The sequence below is a fragment of the Myotis lucifugus genome, unplaced genomic scaffold (genome assembly GCF_000147115.1).
Source record: "Myotis lucifugus unplaced genomic scaffold, Myoluc2.0 scaffold_130, whole genome shotgun sequence".
NCBI classification, from domain to species: domain Eukaryota; kingdom Metazoa; phylum Chordata; class Mammalia; order Chiroptera; family Vespertilionidae; genus Myotis; species Myotis lucifugus.
In genome coordinates, this window is record NW_005871178.1 from 1,643,125 (window position 1) to 1,659,847 (window position 16,723).

Genomic DNA, 16,723 nt, shown 5'->3' on the forward strand with positions numbered 1-16,723 from the left:
AAGCCGCGGTTTGCCGAGCCACAAGTTTGCCGACCACTGACCTAGATCATTGCTCCCCTAATTATCTACACCACTGTCTCTTTGGTAGAATAAAAAATGGCACATGGGTAAACATTTTTAATTTACTTTTAAAGAATGGATTTTAATATAACTTAGAAAAAAATACATATCATTTTCTCTTTTAAAAGTGAATCAACTAAAAAATATATTAAGTAAACAGTATAGGTGGCATGAGAATATGGCCAAATTTAAATGTCTAAGGTGTGGGAAATGTTGCCCTTCATAAAGTAACTTCTCTGACAATGAGCTAGTATAAATATTACTGGTGAAAGATGTGAAATTTCCAAACTAAATGATATTTTACTCTGTATATTACTTCTTGGTTTTTATCTCATAAAAAGCCAGTGTAAATCAACATAATATAAAAGTAAGTTCTTTGGGGAGAAATTTAAAAGATTTTACTGAATATCATTGAAGAAAACCTATTAAAGTTAGTATTAATGCGTGAGAATCCCCTCTCTTTTCTCCTACTATTAATGAAAACTTCCAAATTCATATAATTGTCGGGTGCATATCAGGAACATTCTGCATAATAGCACACATACTACATTCTGGATTCATACCACAATACTAAAAACCTAACACTTTCTTGCCCCAGCCCAATCTGTGTCGTTTTTTTTCTCCCTATATTGGAAAATGTCAATAGTGGCTACCAAGAGGCTAAATTAAACAAATAAAAACTCAAATACTTACTGTCGCTGGGGAGGCCCGAGTGGTATGCGTCACGGAGTGACCAGAATTCTCCATTGAATTGCCGATCAGATAGGTTCCCCCGGAGCTGCTGATGAGCTGTCCTCCCGTGACGCCCATCTGAATCCCACCAGTGCCCACCATACTGTGGGATGAGACCACGGTAGTCACCTGTGCAGAACTCCCTTGAGTATCAAAGTAATTCCCTCCAGTGTTTTGGCTGTACATTTGCGTTTCTGTGTAAGGATAAGTTGTTGTTCGGCTTTAGAAGAAGAAGAAAAAAGAAATTTACTAGCTTATTTATATCACCTTATTTCACTTTTTCTAGTGAGTATATATGTTTAAAATATATCCTTTGGAACATGACAAGTTTTGTATTTTGTATAAAACTTCATTTCCAGAAGTAGTTGTGTTTACTTTCCAACTTAAAGGTATGGTACATGTCTTTAAGTACCTCAACATGTTCTCTGTACTGTAGAACTCTTGCCCTCTACTTGTGTCTACCTCCAGCATATAAATAGGTTCAGGTCTCTTCCCCGCAAAAAGTCTTGCTGAGTGACTTCTTCAATTTCTTATAAAACTTCCTGCAAATCCCAGTTTTAGAAAAGTTGGGATCTGGCGTGAGTTGAGGCTGGTAAGTCAACTCCCTATGCTACTTCACATTCCTAGGTGACTTGCAATAACCCTCCATGACTAAGGAAGCTTGCATGGTTATCTTTCTTGCCACCATAAGGATCTTGAGCAGTTCACTCACATTGTACCCTAAGTCCCTATCTACATCTCTCTCTTCCTCTATACTCAAGATTCTCCTTGATGAATTACTATGCTAGCTCTTCACCCTGTCACTTTCCACTTCCTAACAACTGCAGTAAAGCTTCTGCTTTGGCCTTTTGTTGAAACTGCTTTTAATAAGGTCACTTGAGACCAAATCTAAATACCAAGATATAAGGGTTCTGTCAGTCCTTATCTTTGTTGACCAGTCTGCTATATAGCATTGTTGACTACTCCGTGTTGCCCTTTCCCTGCTCTTTCGGTTCTGATTAAGCTTATTTCATTGATTTATTTTTCATTTCCAGTTGGTTATGACATTTTAACATGACTTTTTCACTTTTTATTTTAAGATAAGTATATGCTCACAAGAGGTTGTAAAAATAGTACAGAGAAATATAAAGTACTTTTACTAAAAATTCAAATATAAAGTTAAAATTCTGCTTGTCATTCTCTTCAACCCACATCTCAGAGCTAGCCACTACTGACGATTTAATGTGTAGATTTTCAGACATTTTTTATGTATACACTGGGTCTCTCTTAATCTCTCTTGTTCCTTAGTTTCTATGACACTTATTTTCCACTATTTACTTTCTCTATCACTACCTTTCAAGAACATGTCAAAGCTCCATTTTTATGGCACTTTAAACAATGACATCTTCTGAGGTCTCTATGTTTAGTTCTTATTCAGACCATATACCTTTACCATATACCATAGGACTATGTAGATGTTCACAGTAAACAATCTTGCATAAGTTGATTTCTCCACTCTCTTTACTTTCTAGTTATACTTAAGATTTTTAAATCTGAGTTTCAAATAGCCACCTGGTTATCTTTATTAGGAAACCCTATGCAATATGGGAGGTCCCATATATAAAAATTAAAAAGGAAATTCCTTCTCTCTCTCCTTTCCTGTGTTCCCTCTCTCCACAGAGAGCAGCATAGCCACTCTCAGCTTTAGAACTATTGCCTCTTTCCTCAGACTGACAGTAGTCACTAAGTCCTACCAATTTTACCTTCTAAATAGTTCTCCAACTCTTCTTTCCAGTCTTGTACTTAATGTATTAACTCATAACATTTTGCATTATAATTGCCTTCTAATTGGTTTTTCTGCCTCTAAATCAGGCTCTTTTCCAATCTATTTTCAACTGTGTACCAGGGGAGTTTTTCTAAAATGCAAATACAAAAACAAAACTTTTCTTAAAGACCTTTCCAGGATTCTCTCTTGCCCTCAGGGGGAATTCAGAACCCTTGACTGAACTTACAAAACCAGTAGGGCTGGTGCCTACCTAATCTCTGTCCTGGTACTAGCCATGCCCTCAAATGCTTTTTCCACTCACACCATCCTGGCCTTTTTACTGGTCCCCCAAAGAGCCATTTTCTCTTGCTTTTGTTTGTCGCACATGGTTTCCTCTGCCTGGAAGGCTTTTACATTTTTCTTCTACTCTCTTCCTATTTCCTTATCATTCATAAACTCTCAGCTCAAACATCACTTACCTTATCCCCAAATTATTTTTTCTGTACCCCTTGCCCTCTCTGGTCACTATTCATAGGACTGTTATGCGTTGTTCTCTGTATTTTCCTAATGCATACTCTGTGCATACCTGAATCATAACTCTCAACATAGTTATTGCTGAATTCCTCATGTCTTAATACTCCCATGAAATTATGTTTTATTCCCATCTGTACCCTCAATACTTAACAAGTTTCTGGTACACTGTGAGCACACAAATCAACAGATAAAAATATAATCTGATAAAATAGCCAGTTTCATAAATTTATAAAACATAAAGACTTTTTTTTGGTTAAAACATGAGAAACTATTCAAAGATTTGTCTATAGCATTTAAAACAGGTCATTTGAACTCATTATAAATTACACTTGTAAATTTAAATTATAAGCTTTAGTAAAATAATAATAGTGCTCTGAAAGTATTGCACACTGAGTAAGTTAATACATTCCAGCAACAGCCAGTGTAGCAGAAACAGGTAAGACTTTAGGTTTTTTTTCTTTATTGATTAAGGTATTACATATGTGTCCTTACCCCCCTTTAACCCCCCCCCCCCACTCATGCCTTCACCTCCCTGGTATCTGTGTCCATTGGTTATGCTTATATGCATGCATACAAGTCCCAATAACCCCATAGAGAACATTTTTTAAATAGAGAAAAAAAGCCATTTTAAACACATGTACAGTTCTTCTCTCATCATTGCTCTCTAGCTCCTATTGGGAGTCTCATCTATATATTTCATTACATACTGATAAAACAGTCATGCTGATTTCAAATTTAGGTAAAAAGACAAATGAGGTCACTCTAATTTATGTCCACTGGATATGACAGTGACCTTATCTGACTCTACTTAAAATAACACAATCTAGTATAGCCAAGTAAGGTATACAAATTGATACAGGACAATAAATACTTTGACAGATGGAAGACATGGTGCTGGCTTTCATTTTCAGAGTCTTAACAAAATGCCCAAGCATGCTCCCTAGTAATAAGTTGATTTCATATATAAAACATAGTAATCACAAATGATAGCTAAAATACTGACCATTTAATATGCAATGGGTACTATTCTATGTGCTTCAGGTATTTACTCATTTAATCTTCATTTCAACTCTATGAGATAGGTGCTATTACAATTCCTTTTGCACAGACAAGGTGAATAGGTTGAATAGCTTTATCCAAAGATAAGAATGGGTAAAAAATTATTTGGAATATGCACTGAGCCCATACTCTCAAACATTTTATCATATAAAAAGAACTTAACTTGTTATGTGTGTAAATTATACTTGTGAATGACTATTGGGGAATAGCCTTAACAGGCGGTACAAGGGCCATATGATTTTTTGTTGCTATTTGGGATTTCCTTACATCTTACTTCACTGTTTACTGGCCCCACACTACTCTCCTCTCTCACCCAGAACAGGACCTGCAGATGCACTTGCCATGGTAAAGAGATAGAAAAGGTGGGACTATTTCAGAGGATACACCATCAGACACTTGGAATCAATAAATTTATGATCATGGAAGTTACTACTCTATCACAAGAGAAACATTTCAAGGAATTTATAACACTCCATCTTTGGGGCATGACTCCCTTTACAATTAGTTCTCAGTGAAGTAATATTAGTAATGCAAACAAATGAATCATCCTGATATATAAAAACCCTGGGTCCGTCACATCCACGACCAGGAGGCTCGACCAACTGGAAGTCAGTCTTGCTGTGGCGACCCAGCGCTGACTACTATGGCTGCAGGCACGGTGACCCAGCACTGACTGCTGAGGGGGCTGCGAATCAGGCCCAGAGAGAGGCCTGAAGAGAGAAGCAGGGTATAATCTGTAGCCTCTGTGGCAGTTGTTGATCAGAACTTGCCTCTTTTTTTAGCTCCAGGCCTGGTCAGCAGCCATGCCTCCATTTCTTTCCAGGCCTCCACCCCGCCTTTCTGATCAGGCTCCTTGACAGACCCAGAGATGCTGACTAGCATAGAAACTGGCCATTCAGAACCAAATCTGGGTTAACTGTGAGGAGCCAATGGCTGCCTAGGAGGCCGCGCTTTTGATGCTGACTGGCATAGAAACCGACCAATCAGAACCAAATTGGCCAGCAGAGGAGGGTAGTTGGGGGCGAGATCAGGCCTGCAGGGGAGGGCAGTTGGGGGCAACCAGGCCAGCAGGGGAGGGCAGTTGTGGGGGACCAGCCCTGCAGGAGAGGGCAGTTGGGGGGGCAGGCTGGCAGGGGAGGGCAGTTGGGGGCCATCAGGCCAGCAGGGGAGGGCAGTTGGGGGTGAGATCAGGCCAGCAGGAGAGGGCAGTTGGGGGGCAACAGGCTGGCAGGGGAGGGCAGTTGGGGGCGATCGGGCTGGCAGGGGAGCAGTTAGGTGTTAATCAGGCCGGCGAGGGAGCGGTTAGGGGGTGATCAGGCTGGCAGGCAGAAGTGGTTAGGGGAAATCAGTCAGGTAGGCAGGCAAGCGGTTAAGAGCCAGCAGTCCCAGATTGTGAGAGGGATGTCCGACTGCTTGTGGGATCAGGCTTAAACCAGCAGTCAGACATCCACCGAGGGGTCCCAAATTGGAGAGGGTGTAGGCTGGGCTGAGGGATACCTACCCCAGTGCAAGAATTTAGTGCACTGGGCCTATAGTAGGTAAATAAAGTCTAGGTCTGTAGTCCTCAAGTCAGTATAAAAATATGGCAGCAAAATGAAATGCAACCTGCTTTTATTTTCATACTTCTCTCTAGTTGGAGATGATTCAAGAGATAGAAAATGAGCAAAAAATAAGACAAGGGTAAAAGTCACTAAAAAGTATGTCTAATTCATATACTGTCCTCATTACTGAGTCATTACCTATGTGACTTGGAAGACTTGGCTATTGCACAAACACACCCTGGGATAAAGACTGGCAATTTCTATGGGAGGGGAAAAAGGACAATTTTATCAGAAAATGAATTTGTCTCTGATGAACAATGTACACTTGCAATGAGAATAGAGGAATTTTAAACATTGGATTGGGTAACAGAGGCAGACCATTATGTCCTTAGCCATTGTTCTTTAAAGGTAAGAAGATAAGCATGAATGTATTTGTGGGAGTACTGTCTGGAGCTAGAGTTAGTAGAAATAACTCCTCGAGGTCTTTCCATGGTCTAAATGCTCTAAGCTCTGCCCTGACTGGTTTGGCTCAGTGGATAGAGCATCGGCCTGCAGACTGAAGGGTCCCAGGTTCGATTCCAGTCAAGGGCATGTATCTTGGTTGCGGGAACATCCCCAGTGGGGAGCGTGCAGGAGGCAGCTGATTGATGTTTCTCTCTCATCGATGTTTCTAGCTCTATCCTTCTCCCCTCCTCTCTGTAAAAACATAAATAAAATATATTTTAAAAAATAAAATAAAATAAATGCTCTAAGCTCCTGAATAAATACTGAAGAACTTATGTAAAAAAAGAAGCACCAACAGCAAAAATAGCAGTTCTTTATAGGTACTAGAAATAATGACTCTTTAATTCTGATTCCTCAGAGTAGTTTATCTTTCATATTGTATAATGAATACATGTGAGTTATTGCTTGCACATTATTTTCCCCAGACATTTTCAAAGTACAGGGTGGGGCAAAAGTAGGTTTACAGTTGTTCATCTGGAAAATAATACAATAAATAATAATACAAGAATAAACACTGTGTTTCACGTATTCACAACTGTAAACCTACCTTGCCTACCCTATGTATATTTGAGAAAATAACTCAATATTTGGCATATCTGACTGGAAGCAGCTATTTCTGGACTGTACATTCCTGAAACAGCTAAATTCCCAAAGCAATTCTGTTCACATTTGAAAGATTTGCCTCTCCTCCTTTTGTTTGTTATTTATTGATTGCCACAGGCTGTTATGAAAATAATGTCATATTATTTCTATGGCAGGAAAGAAATCTTTTCATTGTTCTGTGTATGTATGCAGTAATGACTGTACACACATAGATATGTGCACACTTGCTGAGAGAAGCTTCTTCACAGCTGACTGTATTGTAAAGTCCTATGTAAATGCCAGGACTCTGATCCATTGAGTTCAGTAAATTACTACTGTCCCATCATGCCTCTTCATACACCCTGGGATTAGTATGTCTATTTACCTCAGCTATAACCAATTTTTCTGTTTTCTTTAACTTTATGTATCTTATCCACAATTCCAGATATATAAAGTATCTCTAAATTATGTTTTGTATTTTATAGGTCTTAAATATCCTCTCCTACCAATAAGCTAGTCAACGATAAAATCAAACAATGGAATGAAAATGTCGACTTAAGGAAATAAAATCTCTTGCAAATTTTATACTATAAAATTTATTGTGAAGACAGAATGTAGTAATGTTGGTCATTATAATATCTTACATTGGTACAATGTTTTATGATTCCAGGATACTTTGTACTCATTCTTTTAACAGATATTTACTGAGCATTTATTTTGGCACCTAGATTACAAGGAACAAAAAAGACATAACCTCTTCTATCATAAGGGCTACATAACATAAGAAGAAAGTGGTGAATAGAAAGGAACAAAAATAAGATTATTAGAAATTTCCTCAAGTCTATGAAAGAGAAAAATAGAACATTAAAATTTAATAAATAGGAGGAGCATATTAGATAGGTCAGTCAAGAATGTTACCCCTAAAGAAGAGATATTTAGGTTGAAATTAATGATGAAAAGCAGCCAGCCCTATGGAAAATAGAAGAAAAAAATCAGAAAGAGAATACAGCATGTACAAAAGCCACAACACAGGGAAGATCCTGGCATGTAGGAAGAAATTAGAAGTCTATTATGGCTGGCTATGACAAACGAGAAGAATATTAGAAAGCAATGAGGTTTTCAAAGTAGGTAAAAGCTAAATATTCAAGTATTATAAACAAAATTTTTTAAACTGTGAGTCATGATCTACAATTTTAATTCGTCATAACAGCATTAAAAAAAGAAAGATATTAGATAGGGTCAGAGCTGATTATAGCTAGAAGATAGGATTATTTTGAGGAACTTTTGTTTCTATCATTTAGATATATGGTATGTGTGTGTGCATACTCGTATGTGTATGTGTGTATTTACCTGAGTATAACATGAACATCTAACTTTCTCAATGTGGATGGGAGTTTAAAAAGCTTGAAGCACATTGTATGGACTATGGCAAGAGGTTTGGATTTTGTTTTAAGCTGGGATAGGGGTAAGGAGGATGGGTAAGGGAGGTAACGTAAGGTTTGAGTCAGAGAAACAACTCTAACAAAAGCCTTAGGCCAGAGAAATCATGGGAAATCAGGGGAAAGGAAGTGGCAAACGGTACAATCCTGCAGATGGGGTCACGTGAGATGACTCTGGACCACGTTCATTAGATGAAATGATAGGAGGTAATCTTTTTTAAAAAAATATATATTTTATTGATTTTTTACACAGAGGAAGGGAGAGAGAGAGAGAGTTAGAAACATCGATCAGCTGCCTCCTGCACACCTCCCACTGGGGATGTGCCCGCAACCAAGGTACATGCCCTTGACCGGAATCAAACCTGGGAACTTTCAGTTCGCACAGGCCGACGCTCTAAACACTGAGCCAAACTGGTTACGGCGATAGGAGGTAATCTTATTGGCAAGTGTTTCCATGTAGGGATAGCAGTATCTACCTGATTGGACTAGACTGAGAAAATGAGTAAGTGAAGGCAGACAGAAGAAATAATTTTTAAAATATATTTGAGAGGACATGAGGGAACTAGGAGAACTGGGGAACTAGGAAGAATTGTTTCTAGAGATGGGGGATGTATTTTTCACTTAATTTCCACTAAGTGCATCACATAGGTTAGGAATTGCTAGCCCTCTTTTAGAGCTATAATGAGAAGCTAGTGCTGGCAATGGTGGACAGTGTTTGGGATGGGTGCAGTGGTGTGGAGTACTTACTGGACTACTGTGGTATGGCTTTGTCTACGGTCTGGCTGCTAATGTTGCCTATACCTGTCTTTTTTCAGCCTAATTCCCAAGACTTACTGGAAATTCCCTGAATCCCAAATATCTTTCAATAATTATTTTTGTTTTTCTTATAAACCCAGAGTTGGTTTCTGCTGCTTGAAACCTAGAACCCTGCCTTAAACAGTTTCCCATTGTGAAGTTTTTATGTGAGTCACCAAAGCTGTACATAGCAGTAGCGACAATATTCAACTCACTGCATTCATGTGGTACGTAGGCTCTGGCTGGCCAGCATGAACTACGTATTTGAGTTTCTAAATAGACCTGCTCTTGAGTGCTCCAAGTCAGACTGAAGGCAGAAGATACACCAAAGTGGGTGCCACTTTGTGAAAAACACCAAAGGGAAAACAGTAATTCAGAAAGAAATTCAAGTAATCTGACAAATTTTTATCATTACCTAAGAATGAAAAAATAATCATTTAAATATAAAGTAATAAATACTACTCAACAAAACTAAAAAAAAAAATACTTGCCTTGGTTTAAATTCAGGAGACATATTTATTTCTGTTAATTTCAATGGTTATTAACAATAAATAAAAAGTAAAAGTATTTATTGAGCTGTTGCTGCACTAAGAGGAAATGCAAGAATGAATGTTAAAAGTCAATAATAATTCTTGCAATAACTAATTGAGCTTTGTCACCACATAAGTATTCTATTACTATATATGTCAGTAATGTACAGAGTACTACAATCATAACTTTATATATAGCCTATTATCATTATAAAAATATCTAAATATTTATACTTTACTTTGTATTTGAATTCTTTATTTCTATAATAAAGAAATGTGGTTCTCACACTTTAGTGTGCAACAGAATTATCTGGAGGGTTTTTTAAAAACACAGATTGCTGGACCTCACCCCTAAAGTTCCTGATCAGACGGCATTTCTAACAAGTTCTCAGGTGATGTTAATGCTGCTAGTCTAAACTCACTCTGAGAACCACTGTACTTCACTAAAAATGTGAAGCCAAACCTTCACAGGTATGAAGGAAAAATAGTGCCATTTCACAACTATTAGTTTAGTCTATTTTAGCTTTTTAACAAGGCAAAGTCTCTGATATAAAGGAGTTTTATATTCTGGGACAGCTATCCATGAGAGTATTACCACAACTTCCATTGCTACAGGAGTTTTTGAAGGACAGCAAAAAGGTGCACACAATTAGTACATATACAGGTCATTTGCAGATAACAGAAGTCAGAAAAGTGAATTCATGAACTTAAACCAACTTTGGCAGAAATGGATCATGAAAAATTTTTAACCAAGAGTCACTGGTTTAAATTTGCAATTAAGAAAAACTGAGCTGGATCATATGGTGGTTCTATTTTTAAATTTTTGAGGAACCTCCATACTGTTTTCCATAGTGGCTGTACCAATTTACATTCCCTCCAACAGTACACAAGGGTTCCTTTTTCTCCACATCGTCACAAACACTTATCTTTTCTCTCCTCTTGTCTTTTTGATAATTGACATCCTAACAGGTGTGAGGTGATATCTCATTGTGGTTTTGTTTTGCATTTCCCTGATGAATAGTCACGCTAAACACCTTTTCATGTGCCTGTGGGCCATTTATAAGTCTTTTTTGAAAAATGTCTACTCAGGTCCTTTGCCCATTTTAAAATTAGATCATTTGCTTTTTTGCTATTGAGTTGTGTGAGTTCTTGATATATTTTGGATATTGACCCCTTATCAGATATATGATTTGCAAAAATTTTCTCTGATTTCACAGGTTTCCTTTTCATTTTGTTGATGATTTCCTTTGGTGTTCACAAGCCTTTATAGTTTCATGTAGTCCCACTTGTTTATTTTTGCTTCTGCTGCCTGTGCTTTTGGTGTTTATATAAAAAAAATATCATTGTCAGGACTGCTGTTGAGGACCTTACCCCTATGTTTCCACCCAGAGTCTTACAATTTCAAGTCTTACATTTAATTCTTTAATCCACTTTTACTTAATTTTTGGTGATTGGTATGAGATAGGGGTACAATTTCATTCTTCTGCATGTTGATATCTAGTTTTCCCCCCACCATTTATTAAAGAGACTATCCTTTTCCCACTGGGTATTCTTGGTGCCCTTGTCAAGGATTAGTTGACCATATATGCATGAGTTTATTTCTGGGCTCCCGATTCTGTTCATTGGTCTATATGTCTGTTTTAGAACTACCATATCATCCAGCAATCTCACTTCTGGGTATATACCTGAAGGAAATGAAATGAATATCTCCAAGAGGTATCTGCACTCCTATGTTTATTGTAGTATTAGTCATAATAGCCAAGACATGGAAACAACTTAAGTGCCCATCAAAAGATGAATAAAGAAAATGTGGCACATATATATAAATATATATAAATACATATGTGTGTGTATATATATATATATATATATATATATATATACACACACACACACACATACACACATACATACACACACATATCCTATATAATAAAAGGCTAATATGCAAATTATCCCCTCAACTGGGAGATCGACCAGGGGGTAGGGCTGGCTGGCCAACCACCTGTGGCCTCCCCCCCCCCAGGCTGCCTCCCCCCAGGTCACCCCCCCCAACCCAGATTGGGGGCAGGGACAGCCTGCCAACCACCCATGGCCCCTCCCACCAGCCAGTCCGGCCCCAATAGGGGTGGGTTAGCCATACCCCACCTGTGCACAAATTTGTGCACCAGGCCTCTAATATATATATATATATATATATATATATATATATATATATATATATATATATATGATTCAGCCATTCACACCAACATGGATGCAATTTGAGGGCATTGTGCTAAGTGAAATATGTTAGACAGAGAAAAACAAGTACTGTAGGATTTCATATGTTGTATACGAAAAAATCAAACTTATAGAAACAGAGAGTAGAATGGTAGTTTCCAGGGGCTGGGGGTATGGGATTAATGGGGGGAAGATGGCAAAGGGTACAGACTTTCAATTATAAGATGAATACATTCTAGGGATCGAATGTACAGCATAGTAACTATAGTTAATACTACTATACCGTGTACTTGGGGGTGGGGGGAGAAAAAGACAACTGATCAACCCTATACATGTGCACAAGCCCAAAAGAATTTTGTACTGAAAAGATAAAAACAAAATAAAAAAAAAGAAAAGCGATGTTAATACTGTGGCTAGCAGCATCTCAATTCGGTTCCATTCATTTTCCCCTATGTATTTTAAACTGCTGAGTAGCCTGCTCCTGTCTCACCTGCCACTAAATGCTCTTCTTTATTTAACTCACTCAACAAATGTAAATTGAGGACTTATGTACAACTGTTCCAGGCATTAGAGAGACAATGGAGAGCAAACAAACAAGGTACCTGCCTACCTGAAACTTACATTCTAGTGGGGGAAAGACAAATATTAGCTATTTTAAAAATAGGTAGCCACAGGAATAACAGTCCTGTTGTGGAAGAAATGTGGTTTCTGTTAGAGAATGGTAGGGAAACATACACAAAGTCTAGACCACAGAAAAATTATTTGGTCAATAGACTAAGGAGGATCCATGCAGGTAGAAAATAGAAGAATATAGCCAGAAGAAAACAAAAGGGGCCAGTGATTCAAGTATAGAGTAGCTGGGTAGTTGACTGTTAGAGACTTAAAACATTTAACCTATAAGAATGTCTATTATATTTAACAACCGAGGTCACCAATGACCCTGAGAGTAATTTCACTGTAATGTGAAGAATACGCGGTAAATCCTGAGAGGTTTTACTATTCAGAGGGATACAGGAATCAGGCCTTTATTATTAAGATGGATATATTCTCCAGTGGGACTGAAAAAATTGAGGCAGCTAAAGCATGTGTGTATGTTGTTGAGGCTGAACACAGTACTAACCCAGGCAAATAGGCTGTATGTCCAGTACCCAAAGTTAGGCACACCACTGAACTAAAAGCAGCTTGGGGCTTCAGAGCATTCCCTGGGAGGCAACTCTGTCAGTCTGACTGTTTCTGAGGGACAGACTAGGATTTGTTGGTAATGTCCTCTAGAACTTTCTGGTCATTATAAAGCTCAGCCTTCAGGAATCAGACTTAGACTTTATACAGCTGAAGGACTATACTCACATCCTCAAAGACTTTAGTCTCCGTGAGGCACAATATCGTGATTCCCAACTTTTTCAAATATAAGTCTTCTCACTTTAGCTTTCAAATCTTTGTTCAAACAGATTTTTTAAAGCCTCACCTGAGAGTATGTTTATTTATTTTAGAGAGAGGGTAACATGGGGGGAAATGGGAGAGAAAGAGAAATATAGATGTGAAAGAGAACATCGATTGTTTGCCTTCTATATGTGCCCCGAAAGGGAATTGAAAGCACAACCTAGATATGCACTCTTACTGGAAATCGAACCCGCAAGCTTTTGGTATCCGGGACGATACTCCAACCAACCAAGCTACACCAGCCAGGGCTCAAAGCAGAAAACTTAACACGTTTTACTTTTTCAGTTAGTTTTATAAGAGTAAGTACACTAAAAGTGAATATACTTTTTCAGACAATACAAGACCTGGTTAATTAAGTAATGCTTTTAACTATTAATCCCCATTTTTCAGATTGGAAATTCTGGTGCAAATGTTATTTTCCTGAGGTTATACTGTAGTCAATGGGGGAAATGATACTTGAAAACATGGGTCTCTGAAGTTCATTCAAGAAAACCGTTAACACACCTTGTTTCCAAACCTAAAAAGTGTGTATATAGATTTCTTTCATTTCCTTTCTTAAAAAAAAAATAGAAGAGGAGAGAGGAAAGGAGGGAAAGTGTTATCATGTATAATAACTATTCTGGATGTCAAGGTACAGGACATAAAAATGTCACAGAACAAATTGCCCTTAATGTGTATAATTTAATTTACTAATAGAAAATAATAAAAAGGTAATACAGACAGGGCAAAGAATAGCCTTTTCTCTTAAAAGCTACTGAACTAAATATCTGATATTGAAACATTGTTACATATGATAGAGTTTTCTACATATTTTATAAATATTAAAAGAACATTTTACATTCACAAAATAAATTAAATATAAAAATATAAGATGGAGTTTTAAAAACCATGAAATTAGATTCATGTGAATAACAAAAACCTTAGTCTTAAAAAATCACATTCAATTATCTACAATAAAATACACAACAATACAATAGTACAACAGATAAAATTTACTATTTTTTTAAACTAATCAACTCTTCTCCCCTAACAACTCAAATAATTCAAGACCAAAAGACTATGACCTGCAGCTCACTGAAAAGAACCACGCACGCAGGGTCAGAAAATAGGAACTCTATACACTAACTAGCCAGGCAAATTAGTTTACCTCTCCTGACCTCAGTTTACTCATCTGTAAAGTGGAAGAATTGAAATAAATGATCTCCCTGACCTTCCTAACTCTGACATTCTGAGAAGCCATATTTGAAAGTCTTCCATTTTGAGAGAAATGGGAATTGCTATGGGGTTCATGAAATGGGCCCTTTTTAATTATAGACAGACCTTGGTACTTTTTTTCCACAAAGGGGCAGTTCTCTCTCCAGGAACTTCCTAAGTAACCAGCCATATATTTCCTAAAATCCACATGACAAACCAGATTCTACACCAATTTGAATGTGTACATTAGTAGAAGCAAAAAGGAAGAAAGCATCCCTTCCATATCAATTTCAGAAATTCCATATAACCATTTCTTCCTAGCAGAAAGCATTTTAATAAAAAGAAAGCAAAATGTGAGATGGCTGTAGAGTAGCTGGAGGCTGCCTGCACTCGAACCAGATTTACAGCTAAACTACAGAGCAATCGACCTGAAAAACCAATTGAAGTGTAGCTGATCTGAAATATTATATCCGAGGAGCACTGAAGAAGCCACATAGAGATAGTAATAGGAACAGACACGCAGAAAGGGAACGCCTCCTTCAAGGAGGTGCAGAAGCTGAGAGACAGGAGGGATATCCTATTTCAGCTGCAAAGCTCCCCCTCCCCACTGTGAATACAGGGTCTCAACCCCACACAGGGATTCCCAACCAGAACAACAGAAGAGCCAGGAAGAAGAGCCAGTGTAGCATGGAACAGAGGGAGTCAGGAGGGTTCTGTCCACCCAGGAGACTCGGACCACACCTTCCCATTGAAGGAGTGCTCCCATTGTTAGCAGGAGGCTGGCTGGGTGGAGAAACAGGGGGGATATCTGTAATACTGTTAATAATAAAAAATAATAAATTTAAGAAAAGCAAAATTTAACCCACAAATCCTAAAACTAACTATTGCAATAAAAGACCAAAAAAATAATGACTTGAAGAATATCTTTTAAGATTGCTTATTAAACATCATCTAGAAAAAACCTAGATGATTTTTTAAAAAATGTACTAACTACATGATTTTCAACTAACGAATATTTTGAGTCCAGTATGCATACTTATGAATTTTGAATAAATCTATTCAATGCCAATATATTAATATTGTAACACTACTCAAAGTATGTCATGCGATGTTATTATATACTAGAGGCCCGGTGCACAAAAATTTGTGCACTCAGGGGGGTCCCTCAGCCCGGCCTATGCCCTCTTGCAATCTGGGACCACTCAGAGGATGTCCACCTGCTGGCTTAGGCCCGCTCCCTGGGGGATTGGGCCCAAGCAGGCAGTCAGACATCCCTCTGGCAGCCCAGCAGCACTCGGGGGATGTCCACTTACCAGCAGGGAGCAGACCTAAGCTGCAGTTGGACATCCTTAGTGCTGCTGAGGAGCCGGGAGAGGCTCCCACCACCGCCGCTGTGCTGGCAGCCATCAGCATGGCTTGTGGCTGAGCAGAGCTCCCCCTGTGGGAACGCACTGACCACCAGGAGACAGTTCCTGCATTGAGCATCTGCCCCCTGGTGGTCAGTGTGTGTCATAGTGACCAGTCATTCCCAGTCATTCTGCTGTTAGGGTCAATTTGCTTATTACCCTTTTATTATATAGGATAGAGGCCTGGTGCACGGGTGGGGGCCGGCTGGTTTGCCCTGAAGGGTTTCCCGGATCAGGGTGGGGGTCCCACTGGGGTACCTGGCCAGCCTGGGTGAGGGGCTGATTGGTGTTTGCAGATTGGCCACACCCCCTTCAGGGTGGGGTCCCCACTGGGGTGCCTGGCCAGCCTGGGTGAGGGGCTGATGGCTGTTTGCAGGATGGTCAAGCCCCCCACAGTGGGGACCCTCACCCCATGGAGGTTTGGCCAGCCTGGGTGAGGGACTGATGGCTGTTTTCAGGCTGGCCACACCCCCTTTAGGGTTGGGGGTCCCCACTAGGGTGCCTGGCCAGTCTGGGTGAGGGGCTGAGGGCCGTTTTCAGGGGGCCAAGCCCCCCCGGCAACGGAAGCTCCCAGCCTCTCCTCTTTTTCTTTTTTTTTTTAATTCTGGGATTTTATTTACCTTCTATAATTGAAACTTTGTAGCCTTAGGTGGAGCTCAGAGCCAGCCAGGGCGGGCGGGAAGCTTGGCTTCCTCCATTGCCAGGGGCAACCCAAGCCTCCTGCTTGCTCCAGCTCCATGGCCACGGCCAGCTGAAAGCAGGTATCTGGGGTTTATTTATCTTCTATAATTGAAACTTTGTTGCCTTGAGTGGAGCTCAGAGCCGGCCGCGACAGGTGGGAAGCTTGGCTTCCTGCTCGCTCCAGCTCTGTGGCCACGGCCGACTGAAAGCAGGTATCTGGGGTTTATTTATCTTCTATAATTGAAATTTTGTTGCCTTG

At 39.2% G+C, this 16,723-nt stretch overlaps 1 protein-coding gene across 1 annotated transcript in view; it reads right to left on the bottom strand.

Annotated features, from left to right (window-relative positions):
* The window catches only part of RFX3 (regulatory factor X3), a 234,089-nt gene that overhangs the window by 84,475 nt on the left and 132,891 nt on the right, over positions 1–16,723 (bottom strand). The window contains exon 7 of the mRNA XM_023758439.1: positions 754–1,012. Coding sequence (XP_023614207.1) covers positions 754–1,012 — 259 coding nt within the window. The remainder of the gene's footprint in view (positions 1–753; positions 1,013–16,723) is intronic.